The 21,266-nt window shown below is 34.0% G+C and overlaps 3 protein-coding genes and 1 pseudogene across 9 annotated transcripts in view; 2 read left to right on the top strand and 2 right to left on the bottom strand.

Moving 5' to 3' along the window:
- The first annotated feature begins 1,370 nt into the window (after positions 1–1,370).
- LOC125855510 (IAA-alanine resistance protein 1) lies at positions 1,371–19,485 on the top strand. Of its 7 annotated transcripts, XM_049535236.1 has the most exons (12): positions 1,371–2,136; positions 3,742–3,825; positions 3,942–3,991; positions 5,362–5,413; positions 6,351–6,452; positions 6,778–7,055; positions 7,826–7,981; positions 8,089–8,196; positions 8,986–9,087; positions 9,175–9,219; positions 9,307–9,322; positions 19,314–19,485. In XM_049535236.1, the coding sequence occupies exons 1-12, from the start codon at positions 1,794–1,796 to the stop codon at positions 19,451–19,453; spliced, it is 1,476 nt and encodes a 491-aa protein (XP_049391193.1). In that variant the 5' UTR covers positions 1,371–1,793; the 3' UTR covers positions 19,454–19,485. The 7 variants fall into 7 exon arrangements, with proteins under 7 accessions (XP_049391193.1, XP_049391194.1, XP_049391195.1 ...); XM_049535237.1 differs by lacking the exon at positions 9,307–9,322 and having other exon boundaries at positions 19,298–19,485; XM_049535238.1 differs by lacking the exons at positions 9,175–9,219; positions 9,307–9,322 and adding an exon at positions 19,168–19,212 and having other exon boundaries at positions 19,298–19,485.
- On the top strand, positions 9,481–9,588 carry LOC125857273 (U6atac minor spliceosomal RNA; annotated as a pseudogene).
- On the bottom strand, positions 10,270–11,493 carry LOC125855515 (zeatin O-xylosyltransferase-like). Its single transcript, XM_049535247.1, has one exon. It carries the CDS (start codon positions 11,491–11,493, stop codon positions 10,420–10,422), a length of 1,074 nt encoding a protein of 357 aa, XP_049391204.1. The 3' UTR covers positions 10,270–10,419.
- Positions 10,365–21,266, bottom strand: part of LOC125855511 (zeatin O-glucosyltransferase-like) — a 151,539-nt gene continuing 140,637 nt past the window's right edge. The window contains exon 3 of the mRNA XM_049535243.1: positions 10,365–10,414. The gene's annotated coding sequence lies outside the window, so the exon portion shown is untranslated. The remainder of the gene's footprint in view (positions 10,415–21,266) is intronic.

A 21,266-nucleotide genomic window follows, 5' to 3' on the forward strand; every position in this document is an offset into this window, starting at 1 on the left:
ACTATAATGCACTCATTTAAGAATTATTAATGTGTCAAGATCGATTAAAGATTTGATTTCCTTCCCCCTCACCTTTTACTAATTCTATTCTTCAGGATGTTCTACGTTCATCAAGCTCGTAAACTAGTAATTGACTTAAGGATTATAATTAATGGTTTTAACGAAAATAAAGAAGCCTAAAAGTACGATGTTTGGTTGCTAGTTAACAGTTTCACACAATTAAAACATGTACAAATTGCGAGTTTGTGTATTATTTTATAGGTAATAGAAGATGAAAATAACTAATACATAAATTAATAAATTCGGCAAAACTATACCCTACATAACAACCGACTCGGTGTAATCCCATAATCGGGGATTGGGAGGGTTTTGTGTATGCTAACCTTTTACACTAATCCTCAACATTTACATCCTCCTATTTGTTAGGACCGAAATAATTAGATGTCATGCGGAAGCTAACAAAGTAAACCTTGAAAGACCACGAGTAAGAATACAAACGAAAATATACCATAAGACACAAAAATCGACCTACATCCACAGGGGAGATGAGCAATCCACTATATAAATATGAGCATACAAAATATAGAGAGAAATATCTCACCTAATTCACTCGGAATACAAAGAGGTTCGTATCACTTGTGTCCCACAAATTCTCCCCTCTAACCAAAACTCTCAAAGCCCCTAGGACTACATTGTGAATGTTGATTAAGTTAGACAGAACGAGCTTCTATTTATAGAGTCCTATCCCTTCTCCAACAAGAAAATGACTAGCCAAATATGGAGACTTAATGTTTTTCGTTTAGGAAAAGGAAAATCCATTTATGGTAAGAAACTCAGGGCAAATACCCAACACTATCTAGAGTCATGTCATCGATAAGTTGTAGGTTTATCATGTCTTGTTGCTAATTACCTCTCACAAATACTTATTTGGCCTACCTCTGCCCCTCTTCATACCTATAACAGTCAACTCTCACACCTTCTAAATCATCTTCTCTTTACAAGTCTAAATCATCTCAGCAGCTCAACTTCGTCTCCCTCAATTTGTCCACCATAGAAGTCACTTATATCTTCGCTACTAATTCTATTTCTCCAAATATGTCACAAATCCATCTCAACATCCTCATTTTCACTATTATCATCTTTTGGACATGCTCATATGTTCTTGACTGACTAACACTCCACCCCATACGTTATAGCTAATATAACCACCACTTTATAAGACACACCTTTAAATTTCTAACAACACATTCTTATAACTAACACTTCCATAACTTCATTTTGCAACCAAACAACCCCTTAAAGATTATTTTTTTCTAATTTCTTCACACTTTTTTCCTTCCTAACTAGAATACATACTTTTCACTCTAACTACCACATGCTTTCAGAAAGTTCCATTTATCTACCCACAAAGTTTAATGATTAGTGATTTTGACACAGCACCAATATCTTCTTCATCATACAAAAGAATAAAAAAAAAATCATAGTGTACTATGAACATTCACTATATTTTCCTTAAAAATTCAGTACCTTTCTGCAATTCTCAGAGGACTAAAATCCATTACTCTTACACTTTTGAGACCCCTTTTAGTACAAATGGATGTAGTAACTTTTGACATAATAATAGGAATAATAATACTATTCTTCTGTGCTGTTTGTGTAATCACCATAGAAGGCACTTGCAAGAACCGCTCTTCTTGATTTCTAATACCCTTTATCCAAACACGCCCTTATCATCTTACCCTTCCATAAATTTAGGGTTTTTCCCTGATTTTGTTCTTGCCCAAATTGACAAAATGTCGAAAATTGATGCTTTGGTGAAACAGATCTGCTTCTTCTTGATTGTTTCTACTTCTTTATGGGTAGTGATTTTTGGGTCTTCTGTAGAAGCGAAGGTTCTAGAAGATTCCAAGCAGGAATTTCATCAGTGTAATCATGGTCATGGTCATCATGGCGATGAGGGGCATCATCATCATCACCATGATCATGATCATGGGTCGAGTGGAGTTGACCAGAGGAAGCTTTTAGAGGAATTGGCTGAAGAGGAGGATCTGAAACTGTATGGATTTGGGTCTCATGGTAATATAGATGAACATCATCATCATCATGAACATGGAGTCAAGGATCTTACTGGTCTTGGTAAAGTTTATTCCTTTTGAAGTATTTAAGCTGAATCCTGGAACCCCTTTTGAGTTTTTAGCTCACTGTAAACTGTTGCATATTCATATTATTATTAGTGCTTATTTATGTCATTTTGATTTGTGCTTTGGACTTTAGCATACCCCAAACTGTTGAATTGTGGAATGTAAGGGTCAAAATGGAGTGAAATGAATAGTGAAGATTCATAGAACTGACACCAAGCTTAGGATTGAGGTAGTTGTTGTTGGATTTTGGCAGGTTCTATGGTATTGCTTAATTTCTTTTCCGAAGGAATTAAAGACTACTTTTTTTTCTCATATCTAATATTGAAAGCAAAGATCTTTATGAGTTTGTTGCAAAAGGATGTTATTTTCCCAATACCAGAAGAGGTTGCTTGTACCACCTGTATTGTCCGTAAAGGCTATTATCTTTGAAGTGGGAGAGGTATTGAATGTGTTGATAAGGTTTTTCTCTTTGTATGGTAGGACAAGTTTTCTTAGCTATTATTTCAATTGAAAAGAAGGTGACAATGGAAATGGATCACGTCTGCTGTAAAGGTGATTCACGGCTTTGACATAGGGATGAACACTGCCATAGCTTGAAAAACTGTTGCTTTATAAAAAATTGATCGTCACTGATATATGTCTTCCAAACAGTTTTAGTCAAAAGGTGGATATCGTGCTGTAAAGGTGATTCATGGATTTGGCATAGGGCTGCACACTGCCATAGCTTGAAAAACTGTTGCTTTATGAAAATTTGATTGTCACTGATATATGTCTTCCAAACAGTTTTAATCAAAAGCTGGATATCATGCTGTAAAGGTGATTCATGGTTTTGACATAGGGATGAACACTGCCATAGCTTGAAAAACTGTTGCTTTATGAAAATGTGATCGTCACTGATATATGTCTTCCAAACAGTTTTAGTCAAAAGGTGGATATCATGCTGTAAAGGTGATTTATGGTTTTGACATAGGGCTGAACACTGCCATAGTTTGAAAAACTGTTGCTTTATGAAAATCGTCACTGATATGTGTCTTCCAAACAGTTTTTATCAAAAGGTGGATATCAAGTATGGCGTTATTTTGAAGTCAACTCAGAATGCAAACTTCAGTAACTTATTTTGGCTTTTCTTATTTTGTGCATACTGTTGGACTTGTGAGATTCATAGATAGGTACTGTCAACCAAATGTGCTTATTTTTGCATCAGGATGCAAGATACTTTGTTTTAATTGTGTGTTTGATTGGATGATATGCATTTTGTGATGTTACATTTCTTTGCTTGGACTTTTTTCAGGTATCTCTTTACTTGAAGTGTCATTGTTGATATGACTCTTTTTTTGAGAGCGATAATTGATATTACTCTAGATCTCTGAAAGACGTGATGTTCTGCTTTAAGTAAATCATTCACAAGAAGGCTTGAACTTGCTCGACATATACAAAATTGTAAAAAATCCAATGTAACGCATAATATGCAACTCCACGATTGCTCCTGCATATGAAAAAACTTCTTAATGGCACACGACATATGTGACTCATTTTGATAGATCTCTGGGATGGGTGTCTTTAGTTGTCATTGAGAGCTTTTCTCTGGTTTTATTGACAGGTCTATGGGTCAATGCAATGGGTTGCTCACTATTGGTGAGCTTGGCTTCCCTTATCTGCCTGATTCTTTTGCCTTTAATATTTAGTAAGTAGCTCAAATTCTTATAATTATGTTTATGCCTTCTTCTTTAAGATTCAATTCCTATCTTCATTTGAAATTTCTTTTCTGCTCATGGAATCCAACTGTTTTATCTCCTGCAGTACACGGGAAGCCGTCAAAAGCAGTTGTAGATTCTTTAGCGTTATTTGGGGTGAGAATGATATCTTATTGTTAGACTTCCTGAATATCTTCTGTGGTTTGTGTAAATTATTCTGTTTCTTTGTATTCAAGTTGAAAAAATGTTTGTTGAAGGTGAAATTGTGTTCGCACATTAACTTCAGCTAGGAAAAAATTTATGAAAGTTGAACATGTGTGAGCGAAACCAATATTTTACTTGAAATACACCATCTACCAGTATTTCAATGTTTTGTATACTGAAATTCAATTATTTTGCAAATACTCGCCAAACTATTATTTGCATAATGGAATACAAATATTTATGCCATAGTTACAGTGTTCTCCACATGGATAATAAAAATGAAGTACAGTGATTAACTTAGCAATTAGAACAAGTTGTGATTGCATAGATAGAAAGGTTTATTTCCTGTTATATCAGAAGTTGCTTTTCTTTTTTCCATATGCAACTTTTTTTTCTTCATAATTTTAACAGCTTAAACAAAGTTATTACTTTTGTATGTCTCCTTGAATAGTTTACTGTAAGTTACATCCAAAGAGAATTTCCGTAAATGATCTTCATGATCAATTATTTAAAAATCACTTTCTTAAATAATCAGAAGCCATGGTAATCAGAAAGGTGCTTCTGTTATTCATATTCCTTCCATCCAGTATTAATTGGTCTCAATTTACTAGATGAGGCATCAAAGTTAAACTTGTTTGTAGTTTTAAATTTTGAAAACATAAAGTAGGTGGTGTTTCTCTTTGTCAGGGGGCTCATGTTTAAAAAGTATTGAACAACGTGGGAAACCATATTTCTTATCTCGAAATGGACTTTTCCAGGACCACTTAAAAAGGAAAGTAGGAAATTGATTTGTGCCGAGGAAGTTCTCTATTAGCTATAATATATCTCAGTAGCTTATACTTTATAGTTATTTGAAACTAAATCTTCTCTGAAGGTTCTGTGGAGCTTTAAAAGGATGATCATGAACACGGTTCCCCATAAGTTAATGACGTGTAGGTAATGTAACAAATGGCTTCAGTTAGTGAAATGGTTATAGAGTTTCTATCGGAGGAAGGTTTGAAAGGATTATTATGTTTATTGATTACGAATAGATGATCTTCTGCTTATGAGTTGACATATTTGTTATAATTGAACAATATACTGGCATTTTCAGTTTTATTTGCATTATTCTTTTCCATATATCTGAAATTGATCCTTAAATTTATCGGGATTTCTGTCTTATCATTCATATGAATGCTGCCTACTAAATGAATTCTGTTTGCGATTGGAAGTTATACTAATTCATTTACATATGCTTAGAACAGTTATTGGACTATTGTTTCTATAATTATTTACTAGGGTGAAAGTTTACTCAGTCTTGCCCTACTTCATGACTTATACAGGCAGGAGCCATGCTGGGGGATGCTTTCCTTCACCAATTGCCACATGCTTTTGGTATGATTTTTAATCTTAAATTAATGAAGAAGTAACATTGCATATTGGTTTTTGGCTCACTTACCTTTAAATACCATAAACTGTTAACTCTACTCCGTCATAATTTGGTTTTACTTAGCTTAATAACTGTTAAAATGACATAAGCGAGATGTCTTTACATCAGGCATGCTTCTTAGATGTCTACCCATGAAGCTGCCAGCCTACTAAAACTCACTAGCTTACACCATCAAAGGCAGGTTTGCTTAACTTGCTGCCCCTGAGTGCCTGGGTAACTCCCCTTTCCACCTTTCACTATTCTCAATTCACTTGTCTAGTTCATGTCGGAGAGATTGAATAACTTTGTTGTGCTCGTCTTTGTCCTAATGTTGTACTGATGCATGTTGTTTAGTGGGAATATTTTTCTCCTGAGCTAAGACTGTAGGTCAGTTTGAGCATCATTTTCTGGGAAAGAATAACTCTCTTTCTGTCCCAGTTTGTTTGGCACTATTTCCTTTTGTGTCCATTCTAATAAGATGGGCACTTTTCTATATTGATAACCTTTTTTCCAAAAACAGGAATGTAAATTATTTTGTAAAAGGCTCCCCTTGGTTTCTTATGAATATTTATCCAATTCGTCAAAGAGTTTTCTTTCTTTCTTAAACTCATGACCTATCAAACTATCCCAAATTCAATATTTTATTCGATGTGCCAAATATCTTCTTTCTTTCTTTCGAGAATGTCCAGTCAAAATATAGCAAATGAATTGGAACGGAGGCAGTAATAATCTAATTAGTAGGTATGCATATCCTTAGAGGTGCTATTAGAATATAGTTATTCGTGTGAGAGAAGGAAGGTGATATATCAGACATATAGGGTGTCTATCTTCTAAACCCAAATATTGTTGCCTTTAACTATCTGTGGCATTGAAGAATTTTACCAAACAGATTACTTCTTTTAGGTGGTGGACACTCCCACTCACATGATGACCATCTTCATGATCACTCTGGTCATTCACACGCCCATTCATTGGAGGATCTTTCTGTTGGATTGTCCATTTTGGGTAAGTTTCTTGGACATGATTCTGCTTTTAAATTTCATTATTCATTTTGTGAAATTTGTATGTTTAGTTTTACATGAAACATACTGGGGAGGTTTTGCTCTGTATCACATAATAGGAAATTTCAGAACTTGTAGCATTCAAATATTCCAAAGGAAAGGGGAAAGAATAGTTTGCTAATTGCTATGTGCTCATTGCTTAGCTGTGTTTATTTTCTTCTCAAAAAAATAAACTTTCTTCTCAAAAAATATTCCAAAGGAACTGTCATCGACTTACCTGCTGCTGTTGCCACACTGCTGAATGTTTCATGATACTTTTGTTTTGGCAGCTGGAATTGTGCTCTTTCTTATTGTTGAGAAGCTTGTGAGGTATGTTGAAGATTTTTCTGGAGGAGTCAATGAACGGAGTCATGGTCATCACCATCATCATCATTTGCACTACACAAAATTGAAGGATGATAATGATGCTGATGACAATCTCCAGGAACTGTCTCAGGAGAAAGAAGGAAGTTTATCAGAAAAGGCAGCTGGAGGGAGTAGAGTGGATGGAGTGTCTGCTGACTCTCCCAATGGGGAGAAACCAAATGGAGGAGCTATTCTACGGAAGGTAAAATCAATACATTCCCCAAAATTTGCTGTTCCATATTTTGCCATGCTGAGATTCAGTAAAGTGTATTTCTTGTCAGGATGATCTACACTTCTGAACTTTCACGTAATACTAAAACAAATACTAGAAAATAATAATTTTATTCAGAATTTAGAGGGTCCTGTGAACCTTTCCTTCAGCATAACATGCTGTGAGGCACTGACCAAAACACAAATAACTACTTTGTCAAGATAAGGTTTCTCAATGTAATTGCTGTCAAATTGTTTCTTTCCAGTTTTCATACTTGACTTGAACTAAATTCAATCTTGTGAACAATATTGTACATTAATAAGCAATTGCAGTTTATGTTTTGAGTAATCTATTTGAAAAACACTTTTGCCAATATTAGAGCAGTTCTTTGTGCTTGGCCAATGTTCGAAAAGTGCTTCTTCAGAAAAGCTACTTTTTTTAAGCTTCTGCTACTACTCATAAGCACTTATTTTTTCCTAAAAGCTTGTCCAAACACCTCAGCTTGCTAAAATAAACAAATTTTGAAAAAAAAAAAAAGAAGGCCTCTTGGCTTCCCAGAAGCTTTTGACCAAATAGGCTATAGGTCTAATGTGTCTTTCATCGGTTTTATCTATTCTGCAGTGTCTTTTCCCAGATTGAAAATCTCTTTGAATAGTTTGTCTTTGCAGCCACTGGAGAGATTTTTAGAAAAGATATGCAGTGATTGAATATCTATTTGCTTGCAGTTATATAGTTGTTATTTCTATCGTCTCATACGCTAGCTATGGCAGAGGAATACTGGCTCCATTGCTGTTGAAGACAATATTGCTTTAGATGCTGCAAATTGCTCTACCAATTCTACATCAACTGGAGAGGAACAGGCTAAACCACGTTCAAGCCTTGTCTTTGGTTATCTCAACCTCTTCTCCGATGGTGTTGTATGACTGCTACATAAGCCTTCATCTCTGTTTATGATTTCTCACAAACAACTATACATATCTGGCTGGTGAACATTTAGATTGAGAGAATTTATGTTATGGTACAGCACAATTTTACTGATGGGATGGCTTTGGGAAATGCATTCCTCCTTCATGGATCAGTTGGTGGGTGGTCAAGAACTTTGTTTCTTCTCGCACATGAGCTCCCTCAAGAGGTCTTGTATATTTCTTTCTAGTTTTTCTACATTATAATGTCAATAGCGTTTGCATGTTTTTAATTGATTACCCATACAAGCGGGCATGTAGATGCCAGAAGTTACTCTCTTTCTTTGAATCAGCAAGTTCAATCAAGTAAAACATGATTGCAGTATTCATTTCTCTATTCTGTCTCTTATTTGTTAAATTGCTTGACTAAACTTTTGTATGCAGTTTTGTAGGAACTATAGTCTATTAGCTCAATTGGTGATTTTTCAAACTAGATCACATTTCTCCATGATTCTACGACAACATTTTCTATGTCTTATTGACCTGTAAATCCGTCAATTCTTAGTCAGGAAAAGTAATGAGATTTATGGAAGCCAGACTTGATGAATCCTTGTAGACAGGCTTTCAGAACTTTCTTATTTGTCCAACACACCAACTGGATTTTCTTGTGCTGCTGGTTTTCTCAATTATGCTATGTCAAGCTAATCATTTAAACCATACTGGCGTACTAAGTGCAATTGAAATTCGGCCATAATCAGTACTAAAAATAATTGTCAAGTTTCTAACCTTTTCTTCTTTAATGTAACACTTCTTCTGGTCATGTTATTTTCCCCCAACAATGACAAGCTCTCTCCATTATCATAACATTTTAGCTTATTACAGCCGCTCAAGATATATTATCATATCTCACATCCGTCGCATCTGCACAACATTCTTTTTGCCTCATGAATCCATGACTTTATGTTCATTCTCACGTGAATGTAATGATCCCTAGACCTTATTATGTGTTTGCTATGCAGATAGGTGATTTTGGAATCTTGGTAAGGTCTGGGTTCAGCGTCTCCAAAGCTCTCTTCTTTAACTTCTTATCTGCACTAGTGGCACTAGCCGGAACTGCACTGGTCAGTATTAATCTATCTGTTGGCATGGATCAAGATTCTGCTGTTCTTATCGCATTTGATTGAACCATGTTGTGTTATCCTATGTAGGCATTGACATTGGGACAAGATTCTGGTCATTCGTCATTGATTGAGGTGAGATTCTTATTCAAGCTGTCAGTAAAGATACTTTTGTCGAGTTCATAGAAGAGAGCCCCTCTTATTTCGAGTATAATCTTTCAGGGATTCACTGCTGGCGGTTTCATCTACATTTCGGTTGCTGGAGTGTTGGCTGAAATGAATAGTAGTGGCAGGACGACGTTAGTGAATACAGTAATCCAACTTATCTCGCTGGTATCAGGGATGGCTGTTGCTCTTTGCATCTCTCTTATTGAATGACGGTATACGCTACTTCTTGTGTTCATAGAGAGGAGAGACGGTTGTCGTTTCCCCCCACAGGGATGAGAACAGCCTTCGGGTGTTTACCGTTTACGACACATCCGGCCAGACAAAACACATATATTAAGACTAGTGTTAGACATCTTGAATATTTATATAAATCTACAGGCAGGGGAAAAAATTTACTCCTTCCGTTTCAATTTATGTAACATGTTTTCTTTTTTGGTTCATCTAATATGGGGGGAATTTCATATTTATGAGTGAATGCATAGAATATTTTATAATCTATGATATAAACAAGGTAAATGAGAATTCCTTTGGTGGCAGTTCTCCTGTAGTGAGGAAACTATGAAATAAGTAAGCACACTATAATGTAATGAAATACAGCAGTGTACAATGTGCATCTTTGCATGTTCTCCTTTTTCTTTGTGTTATGTTGTTTCATATTCATACCTACGAGTATGCACGTTTGGACACCTCAATTCATCAGTCGTCTCCTTTGTGTCAGTTGTACACTCCAACTTACAAAATGATCATCTAAACTCTTCCAAGATTTATAGTCACTTTAGCATTGGGTGTTCACAAGACACAGTGGAGACAAGTTGAAGTATTTAGTTGTCAATTGAGGTGTTTAGATGTATACTCTCAAAGTCAAGTTTGAGTATCTGTTTATATATTATGCTTAACAGAAAACATTTCCCTGTTAGAACCAGATTAAGTTGTGCTCTTCAGTATGAGAAATACAAAGAACTCATCTCACTGGGCCATAAAAAATTTTAGATACAAAACATTCAAAGATCAAAGATATATAAGGTAGCATATATTAGTCTGAGCCAAGAAGCAGATAAATAACAAGTTAAAAGAAAATAGAAAAGTAACCAAACTATTTGAAAAGAGAAATTCAAAGAAAAAAGAGCTAGAATCATCCCCCTTGCCAAATTCTGGTGAAAAACAAGTCTATCTTGTGATATGCGCGATGAAAGAATCCAACTCTATTCGAGAAGTAACCCCTTTCTCTGTGGACTGCCTTACAGCTTCTCCTAATTCTTCTGCTCTTTTTCTAATCACATTTCCTTCTTCTGATGCCATCAACTTCCTCACAACATTCTCAATGGTGGATGCATTCACCAACTCCTCGCGTTTCTCCCACTCCCTCACAATCAGGCCTATTTTTAACACTTCTGTCACCAAGAAACCATTTATTGGTTGATCAGTGTGTATAGGCCAAGCAGCTATAGGCACTCCCATAGTAATACTCTCTAAGCAAGAGTTCCAACCACAATGACTCATGAACCCGCCTGTGGACGAATGAGCCAAGATTTCTGGTTGTGGTGCCCATTCTCTTACCACTAACCCAACCCTTTCTACTCTTTCCTCAAATCCTTCAGGCAATTCAAATTTTCTATCTTCCCTTTTAAAGATATCTCCTCTATCGGCATCTCTCAGCACCCATATAAACCTCTTTTTACTCTGTTCTAATCCCATCGCGAGCTCCTTGATTTGTCTATCAGAAAATGAAGTTGTTGTTCCAAAAGATACATAAAGAACTGATCTTGGAGGTTGTTTGTTCAGCCAATCCAAACATATATGCGAGATGTAATCGAATTTAGTAGGCAGAATAGGTCCAATTGCCCATTGTTTCTTGTTCAGACTAATTTCTGCTTGTTCCATCAAATCAATATACTTGCTTTCAATTAATTTACTTGTATTATAGATATCACCTGATCTAATATCCATATATGGATGTTGAAAATCTGATAAGTGCATAGCTTCATCTGTTGAAACTCCTTCAAGGGAAGATAGCTTTGTAAGCAATTCTTCTTCATGTTGGACAGAAATCTTTAAAAGTAAGCACATCAGAATGTAGCATGAGAAAACTGAAATGCAGTTAAATATATAGGATTCAGCATTGGGCAAAGAAGAAACATCTTGAACATTATAAGACATCATAGGATCATGAACAACGATGACTCGTCTTACTTTTGATGAAATATCGCGTATGAAAGAAGCAATGGGATCGCGAAGAAGCATCCCATATTGTCTCAAAGGCAATTAGTTCAGGATTTGGAAGGTCATGGAAATGAATTTTGGCTATGTTTGAAGGATTTAACGCGTTAGCTCGAATCCTGGCTTGACGATTATGTGTTGCCAATCCAACATAGTAGACAAGAAGTTGATAGGAGGAGATTAAACATGAAAGTTGGAGAAATTGGTTGAGATGACCTTGAGCTGGAAATGGCACCATAACTATAGCTACTTCGTCTTGTTTCAGTTTGCTAAATTCATGGTTTTCTACTTGTGTCATGGTAGAAGAAGGGAGGTAACAACTTTGAAGTTTATTCAATCTTTTATAGAAGATGTTGAAGTGAGTGTGTATATATATACTAGTGGTTAAAGGCATCGTAAAATTCTATGAGGTTGTGTGTTCAAGTCCTATCAACTTCATAATTATACTCATTTTTTTAAGAAAAAATTACTAAAATATTCAATTTAAGACTTTAATTTACATAATGTTAATTTACTCTTTTTATTTACAACATTATCATTTTAATTACAAACCTGACAACTTAATAAATATACATATCTTTATACTATTTTTTTACCTATTTTTTAGTTTAGTGGGCTGATTTTATGTGTTTCATAATTTATTATTTTTACTTTTTTTTATTTTCAATCACAATTATAATTGGTTACATTATTTTTGCCTCTTTTTTTTTCTCTTTCTTACTTAATACAATTACACTTCTAATTTTTTTTTTTTCGTTCTCTTCAATTACGTTTTTTTTTACTTTTAGAATAATATAATGATAAAAAAAATATATGATATAGAAGGGTATAAACTTCTTGTTTTTCTTGATAATATTTAAGTGCAAAATTGGTATATATATGGTGGTAAAATTATGAAATAGAATAGTATAAACATGTTGTTTTTCTTGGTATAAGTTATATATATATATATATTGGAAATTAGGATAAGGAATGGCATAAGCATGTTTTTTTGAATATAAATTTTTTAATATTGTATACATTATGGTGACAATTTGGTGTACATCACAATTTTTGACATACCATATTTACTTTGGAATTCTCAATGACAATTATAGTTGAATATTATTTTTTGGGAAAATACATAAAAACCCCCCTGAACTTGGCACGAAAACTTACTTTAGTACTTAAACTTTACGGGTAATTATTTACCCCCCTTATCTCTTTTAAAGTGAATTTAATATCACCCTAACAGCTGACGTGGCAATTCAAAAAATTTACTGCGCGTAAATATCAAAAATTAAATAGAAAAAGAATAAGTGGGCCCCATTTTTTCTTTTTAGCCAATAATCTTTTTTTCCTTCATCTTCCTCACACCCCACCACCCCTCTCACCTTCAACCACCATTTGCACCACCTCTTTCTTCTTCGTCGAACCCCCCACCTCTTTAATTTCTCCTTCTTCGAAACCCCCATCTCGACCCTATTTCTCCTCTTAGAAGCCTCACCCTCTTTTTTTCTCTTCAGATTTGCAGCCTCAATCACCACTGCATCGCCTTTTTCTTCTTCTTCTTCATTGAACTTTCCATCTTCTTTCTCTTTCTTTGAACTGCCCCACCCCACCTCCATTTCCTTTGGATCCGTAAAAGGGTGTGACGAATAGGGAAAAAATAGAAAGCCAACAATTTGTTCTTGCTTCAAAATTATTATTTATGGTAGTGTTTGAATGTGATGAACTTGAAGCTCTTTTTAATGGAAAAATTATAATTTCTTAATTTCAAATTAAATTTTCAGTCATTAAAAATTGAATGTGTTTTTGTGAGAATGATTTTGACATTTTGGATCAATCTTTCAATTGTGATCGAATTTGTTCAATTGCAATCGTGATTGAGTTGAGGAACATGGCTCTTATTTTTTGAATTTTTTTTGCTTTCTAAAATTATGAATAAATAAAAAGAAACAAAAAAAAATGAATTAAAAAAGTAAAAATTAAATAATGTCTACGTGGTACTGATGTGGCAATGATGTGGCGCTGACATATCAATGACGTGGCGCGTGTGAAATGCACTTGCCATTGTGAGACTGGTATTATAATTTTAGGGTGATATTAAATTCACTTGAAAAGAGATTAGGGGGGTAAATAATTACCCGTAAAGTTTAAGTACTAAAGTAAGTTTTTGTGCCAAGTTCAGGGGGGTTTTTATGTATTTTCCCTTATTTTTTTTACTTAAAGATCCTATTTTTTAGGATGCACATTTCTTTCTCTCATTTTTTTGGTTAATTTTTTCAATTCTAGTGCTGATTTTGGGGGAGAATTTATTGCCTAATTAATAGGATTTCTTCCATTTAACACATTCCTTATTTGATATAATTATTCTTGAATTTGTTCTTCTCTCTCCATTTTCGTTTCAATTCTTTTATAAAAAAAAAATACCAATTTAAGTTCCATTATATAAGTACCAATATATGCAAAGTAATAAAAAAAAAACATTTGCATACCCTAATAATAACCATTTGCATACCACAGTAATTATTTATGCATACTAATTTGTATAGCAATAATAGAATTCTTTTAGGTAATATTGTAAAAAAGGAAAATATGAAATCTTATTATGGTGTCAATTGATGTACAATATGATTTCAATATATATATATTTATTTGTAAATATAATTTTACTAGTATATAATTTGATTCTTTAAAATGGTATACATTGTGGTATAGAACTTGAAATTACACTAAAAATATATGACACTATTTACGAATAACATTAAAAATTTATAATATAAAAAATATACCGTATAATAATACTAACATTTGTACTGTATAATATACCAACAATTATTAAATTCTACCCCATGTCAAAATTGTACCATATAATATACCAACAATTATTGAATTCTACCACATATAATATACCAATTTAGTTGATATTTCGTGCCCATTTTTTTTTCCCAATGACATTTAATACCACAAGGAAAACCAACATAAATAATAGAACTAATTACATCATATGATTAAATATGATTCTAAAAAAAATGTTTAATAAACAACCAATAAAATTCAAATCCGCTAATAACATTCAATTAGATTATGAAAAAAAAAGTGTTATAAAAAAAATTAACTCAACAGTGCTAATCCTCATATGGATATTTGGTACAAGTTTTGGTATTTGATTTTATTTTTTTAAAAATTGGTATTTGCGTCACATATCACTCCTTCAATTGATCTTGAAATCCACATACCTTCCTGCAATACATTTAAAAAAAATTTAAAGGACCTACTAAACAACCGTTATAACAATCAAATTTGAAATACACAATCATATTTTTTTTACATCACCAAAAAAAAAAATTATATACGAAATGGTGTATTATATGGTTAAAAATTGGAGTCCACTTTATTATTCTTATAATGAAATTCGAACACCAACTTATAACCAACTATATATATAACACTGATTTATGAAGATTGATAAAGTTGAACATGATTATATGTTACAATCCAACAGTGCATAACACCATGATTATATGATTAAGGTGTACATTATGGTGACAATTTGGTGTACATTTCAATCTAATATATAATGTATGATATACACCAAACATTTACACCACAAACTAACCAAAAGTAACTAATTTATTTATATAATAAATTTAATTAAACAATCAACTAAATGCATAATACCATCATATAATATCTATTTTTTAAAATTTACACATTAATTATAGTGTACTTGAATGGTGTACATTATGGTGTATAATTTAATATGATAAATAATACATATTTTAAATCAATATTACACCATGATCTTACCAAGAATTTTATCAAATTATTTTGGATAACCAAATTAATTAAAAAGTGAGTACATTACTATTTAACATTGATTTCTATATTAATATTGTCATTAAACAGTGGTAAATTCGAGTTATATTAGGTGTTAATCTTGGTTTTGATTATATTTGCAATCCTACAATTCATAATACCATAATCTACAAATCATACGAAATGTTCATTTTAACAATTATACAAATAACATTAGTGCCATGAATGATTCATCAAAATCAATTTACAAATAATAAAATTTTCATGATTAACCACAACAAAAAAGCCTTAAAAGGAGATTTTTTAGCCACTGAAACATTTGATTTTTTTTTTTTTGAAAAATCAAACTATATAATCTTACAAAAATAAATCAGAAGTAATTTAAAAAAAAACGATACATACCGGTGATATCTCATATTTGTCGTGCTGAATTAAAACGGACACGTTCTTGCTTTCAACCATTGAAACGACCTTAAACAGGAGATAAAGACTTTGTTTTTGGTTACAATACATTGTTTTGAGATATGAGAGAGAAATTTTAAGTAATGAATGTGGAAGGTAACTGATTGGAGTAAATTAAGGAATTAATATCTTATTTAATATTGAATGATGCGTTGCTTCTTCTTTTGTTACCCTTTTTTTAATTTATTTTTATTTTGTAAAGATTCTATTGCTATGTTGGTGTAAAGTCAAACTATTGTTATATAGAGGTTATTTAGGAGCTTTAAATTGTATATTTAAGATTTTTACCTTTTTTTTTAAACTACAATCGTTGACACCCTTAATAACAATTTTGGGTCTACTATTGTGTGTATATATGTAAGAGACTAAGAGGATAGGCTACCAAACGTAGTACTCCCTTTGTCCAGGCGCTTTTCATTTTTCAAGAGTCAAACAATTTATGTTTGATCGGAAATTTGCTCGTGAAATCTTCAATTTTTTTTGTATATTTGTAAACTACGTAAAAAGTACTATAAGTAACAATAATGGACAATTCAAAATAATTAAAAGATAAATAAAAAATTTATGATTAAAGATAGACTTATTTGAATCTCAAAATTCGAAAAGTGTCATATAAATTAAAACGAAAGGAGTATTATTTTTCAATTATTGGATCTAGGTTATACAACATACATATAACTACAAAGATTTGGAGATGTGGCAAAGTAAAATATGTGGTGCACATTTTGGAGACGTGTCAAAAAAATATATGTGGTGCACATGTTTTGGAGTTTTGCATGAATGTTCACATGAAAAGACTAAAAAGCTTATTTTAGCAAAATATCTCATTTAAAAAGTTGATAGACTTATTTGTCCTTTTTAAGTTCAAAATTTTCCTCCATATGAAAAATTACTACAAGATATAAATGTAATTTTATATTACGATTAAATAAAACATTTTTCTATTAGGACTAAAATTAGGACTAAATTCATTGCAGAATACATATTATCCTACTAATAATAGGATCATAACATTAAATCTATTTCAAGCAAATTAAAAATAGGAAATTGTTACCCGATTAATATTTATTTCAATCAGCACATCATTTATAATCTGGTGGCACGTCAATTCTACTTTATTATTATTTGGATTTGTATAAAGCTGTTTGTGGGGACATTGTCATATGGACTAGTAAAGCTGACACATTCTAATTTTGTTTTATTTTATTTTTATTACATATAGTATTAAAAATTAATATAGAAACGCGCAATCTCTATGTTAAATCAAAATAATTATGAACTTTGAGGTTTTGTCACGCCCCAAACTCAAGGGGCGCAACTGACTCCTAATGCCAAAACTCAGGCCCGAGCTGACCCTGCTGAATCATTTGCTACCAGCGCATGACGGTCACATGCAATTAAGAAAACAAACAAGTATATCTCAGCTTAAAACTAAGCCCTCGGCCGGCAAAGTCCCTGTCAACAGATCTACAAAAGAAGCAGCTACTCCCAAGAGTTCATATAAAGAAATTGTCAACTAGCACAGAAGTCCTGATTGGGCCGTCAATGCCACCATGATCTCTATACCAAAACTGAAAGCATGTATATAACAAGACAATGCATCACACAACCAACAAGTTTCAGCAAACCAACAAACTAGGCCAGCATGGCCATAACATAGTTATAAACCCCACACACTAGTCTGCAAGCCTCTAAGAGTATTAACGATTGGCGGGACAGGGCCCCAGCCTACCTATAAAAATATGTACAACAAAATCTAACAAACCTCCAAACACTGGCAGCTCCGGAGGAAAGGGGCTAGCCAACGGAAAAGAAGTCAATCCTGCTGCTGAGGAGGTCTACTCAGTCGTCTGTTAGGACCTGCATGCATGAATGCAGCGCCCCCAGGCAATGGGGCGTCAGTACAAAATAATGTACAGAGTATGAAAGGCAATAGGCTATGATCAAGTATCTTAATATACTGGAATAATTCGATAAATAAATCAAAGATAAGATAAGTGTACTGACCTGCTCATAAATCTAAATTTATTAAAAATAATAAAACAACAACCTAACAGAGCCCCCATAAGCTCGGCAGGTACAAACAACACACAAGACTACCTACTCAGGTCCCCATAAGCCCGGAATGTGCCAATCAGTATATATACCCCTATCGATAGTCCCCTAGCCCTGTAGGCAATCACATAGCCCTCTTAGGCATTAATATAGCCCCATAGCAACACATAATTCTCTTAGGTATCAACATAGCTTATAGATAACTCATAGCCCTCTTAGGCAACAACATAGCCATGTAGGAAGCCCATAGCCTTCTTAGGCGTCAATATAGCTCTGTAGGCAACTCATAGCCCTGCTAGGCATCAATATAGCCCCGTAGGCAACATATAGCCCTTTTAGTTATTCATATGGCCCCGTAGGCAGAACATAACCCTTCTAGGCATAAATCACATTCTTGCAGCTAACCACAATAGCCTCAAGGGCAACAATAACAATCAAATCGTTAAAAGCGAGCAATCTAGTTATAAGCCACCTGTACAAATAGCCTCTAAGTCGTGTCCAACATAGGGACACTACTAAATGAATAAGAATCCCGACAAGGGAGGATTAGATCAACTCGAGCAGCCAATAATCAACAATAACACTACAAGTATATTAAGTATATTAAGGAACATGTCGTAAGTAGGGAATAACCTTAACATACCTTTTTCGCTAAATTCACGTGGCTAACGACTTTTACTCATAACTCCCTCGATACTACAACAGGGTAGGACCATAATTAACACACAAAATAAAAGATACCATGACAATACGATAAAAGATATGTATTTCCGTCGCAAATTGCTATTTGCTGCTTATAAAAACTAGAGTCGATGAAAGAAGAGTCTTACCTCGATCTTAGGTTCGTAATACGCCTCAAAACCTTCAAATATATTCAAACCCTTGCTGTCACAACACTAAAGTGTGGTATGCTACGAAATCGATAAAACAAATTATACCACGATGATGTCTAGTTTCTAACCTTTTCTTCTTTAATGTAACACTTCTTCTGGTCATGTTATTTTCCTCCAACCATGAAAAGCTTTCTCCATTATCATAAGTTCCCAACATTTTAGCGTATTACAGCACTCAAGATGTCTCACATCCGTCACATCTGCACGACATTCTTTTTCCCTCATGAATCCATGACTTCATCTTCATTCTCACGTGAATGTAATGATCCCTATACCTTATTATGTGTTTGCTATGCAGATAGGTGATTTTGGAATCTTGGTAAGGTCTGGGTTCAGCGTCTCCAAAGCCCTCTTCTTTAACTTCTTATCTGCACTAGTGGCACTAGCCGGAACTGCACTGGTCAGTATTAATCTATCTGTTGGCATGGATCGAGATTCTGCTATTCTTATCGCATTTGATTGAACCATGCTGTGTTATGCTATGTAGGCATTGACATTGGGACAAGATTCTGGTCATTCGTCATTGATTGAGGTGAGATTCTTATTCAAGCTGTCAGTCTGATACATTTATCGAGTTCATAAAAGTGTACCTCTCTTATTTCATTTTTTATTCGCAGGGATTCACTGCTGGAGGCTTCATCTACATTTCGGTTGCTGGAGTGTTGGCTGAAATGAATAATAGTGGCATGACAACGTTAGTGAATACAGTAATCCAACTTATCTCGCTGGTATCAGGGATGGCTGTTGCTCTTTGCATCTCTCTTATTGAATGACGGTACACGCTACTTCTTGTGTTCGTAGAGAGTGTTATCTCCTGTATTCAGATTAGCAAACCAGAAATAATAAAAGATGAAAAGAAAAACACAAAGAACTATCAGAGTCCACAGAACCCACTGTGTGTCCTTAAGAAATTTAATCCCCTCAAGTACTTGAGGTTGCAGATTAATTCCTCCCAAGATAAAACGGATTAACCATTAAAGAAGTAGCGGTACCTCAAACTTCGATAATTTCAACGAACTCAAAATGACATCAAGGAATCACACACACAGACACGATCGATCGATTTTATTTTGTAAGAAATGTATGCAAAAGAAGGGAAGAATTTTTATGCAGAAAAATGAGAGAAAACCTCTCTATTTATAGCCAATAAAGGGTAAAGGTCACAATCCTTTGGAAAGAAGACAACCTTTCAGAAAGGTCACAACATTTTGGAAAAGGCACAACCTTTCAAATGGTCACAACCCTTTAGAAAGGACACAACCTTTCATAAAGGTCACAACCCTTCGGCTTAGTCACAATCCTTCAGGAGAGTCACAACCCTTCATTTCCTGTTCACACCTTTAAAACCCAACAATCCCCCACATGAATAGGGAATGACTATTGTTAAAATATATGCATGATAAACTGTGTGATTTGTAAGTAAGGATTGATTGCATCTGGATAAGTGGGTTTCCCTTTAAACTTTCCGTAGTGAACATATATCGGATATACTCAGTCAATCGGTAGATTTGATATCTTTGAACCGTCGAGCTTTGGTGTATACCTAGACAACATAAGTCACACAATCAACCCTTGAACTGTTTTTGGTTCTCATTTTTTTGTTCGTTTCAGCCATGAACACATCTCGGTTTATAAGTGCGTAGAGAACTGGCCTTACCGGATTCTCCTTGAAGCGGCTTATACTTCACACTTACATAGGTGATTTCTAAATGTGTTATCCCATAGATACACCATTTGATATACCCTGTATCAAACTTAGAAATCATTAAAAAGTCCTAATGCCTTTATCCTTGTTACTGAACATTGTCTTATCATGAGAATGGACCATAAAAAATGTTTTGACAATGTTGAACCGTCATCAATGACTTTGTTTAATCTCCTTGAACCTAGATCTTGGGATCTCCAGTCTTCTAGGTAGAGTTACCGCCACAATGACTTGTTCTCGGCCATATTCCCATTCCCTTTGATAATCTATCAACTACCTCTCTAGTTAGGCCTTTTATAAGTGGATCCGACACATTATCCTTTGACTTTACATAGTCAATTCTGATAATTCCACTAGAGAGTAGTTCTCTAACGATATTATGTCTACGTCATATATGACGAGACTTTCCGTTATATATCATGCTCTATGCCCTACCTATTGCAAATTAACTCTCACAGTGTATGCATACTGGAGCTAAAAGGTTTGGGCCAAAAAATCTTTCGAGAAATTTTGGAGTCATTCAACTTCTTCACCGGTCTTATCTAGAGTGATAAACTCATATTTCATAATAGGGCGAGCGATACATTTTTGTTTGGAAGATTTCCAAGAGACTGCTCCTCCACCAAGAGTAAATACAAATCCACTCGTGAATTTTATTTCATTTGACCTGGTGATTCAATTTGCATCACTATATTCTTCCAATACTGTTGAATATTAGTTATAATGCAAAGCAATAGTTTTTAAGTATGTTTTAAATACTCCAAAACTCTTTTTATTGTCATCCAATGAGTTTAATTGAGATTACTCGTGAACCGACTCAGTTTACTAATAGCACATGCTATATCCGATCACATATACTTTATGATATATATCATACTTCT

Source organism: Solanum stenotomum, chromosome 2 (genome assembly GCF_019186545.1).
Source record: "Solanum stenotomum isolate F172 chromosome 2, ASM1918654v1, whole genome shotgun sequence".
Lineage (NCBI taxonomy): Eukaryota > Viridiplantae > Streptophyta > Magnoliopsida > Solanales > Solanaceae > Solanum > Solanum stenotomum.

Excerpts from the sequence above, each read along its gene's own strand:
- LOC125855510 (XM_049535236.1), top strand. The coding sequence starts at position 1,794 with ATGTCGAAAATTGATGCTTTGGTGAAACAGATCTGCTTCTTCTTGATT. Across the intron at positions 6,453-6,777 it reads TGTTGGATTGTCCATTTTGG|CTGGAATTGTGCTCTTTCTT; the intron begins GTAAGTTTCTTG and ends TTGTTTTGGCAG. Across the intron at positions 7,056-7,825 it reads GAGGAGCTATTCTACGGAAG|CTATGGCAGAGGAATACTGG; the intron begins GTAAAATCAATA and ends CTCATACGCTAG.
- LOC125855515 (XM_049535247.1), bottom strand. The coding sequence starts at position 11,493 with ATGCTTCTTCGCGATCCCATTGCTTCTTTCATACGCGATATTTCATCA.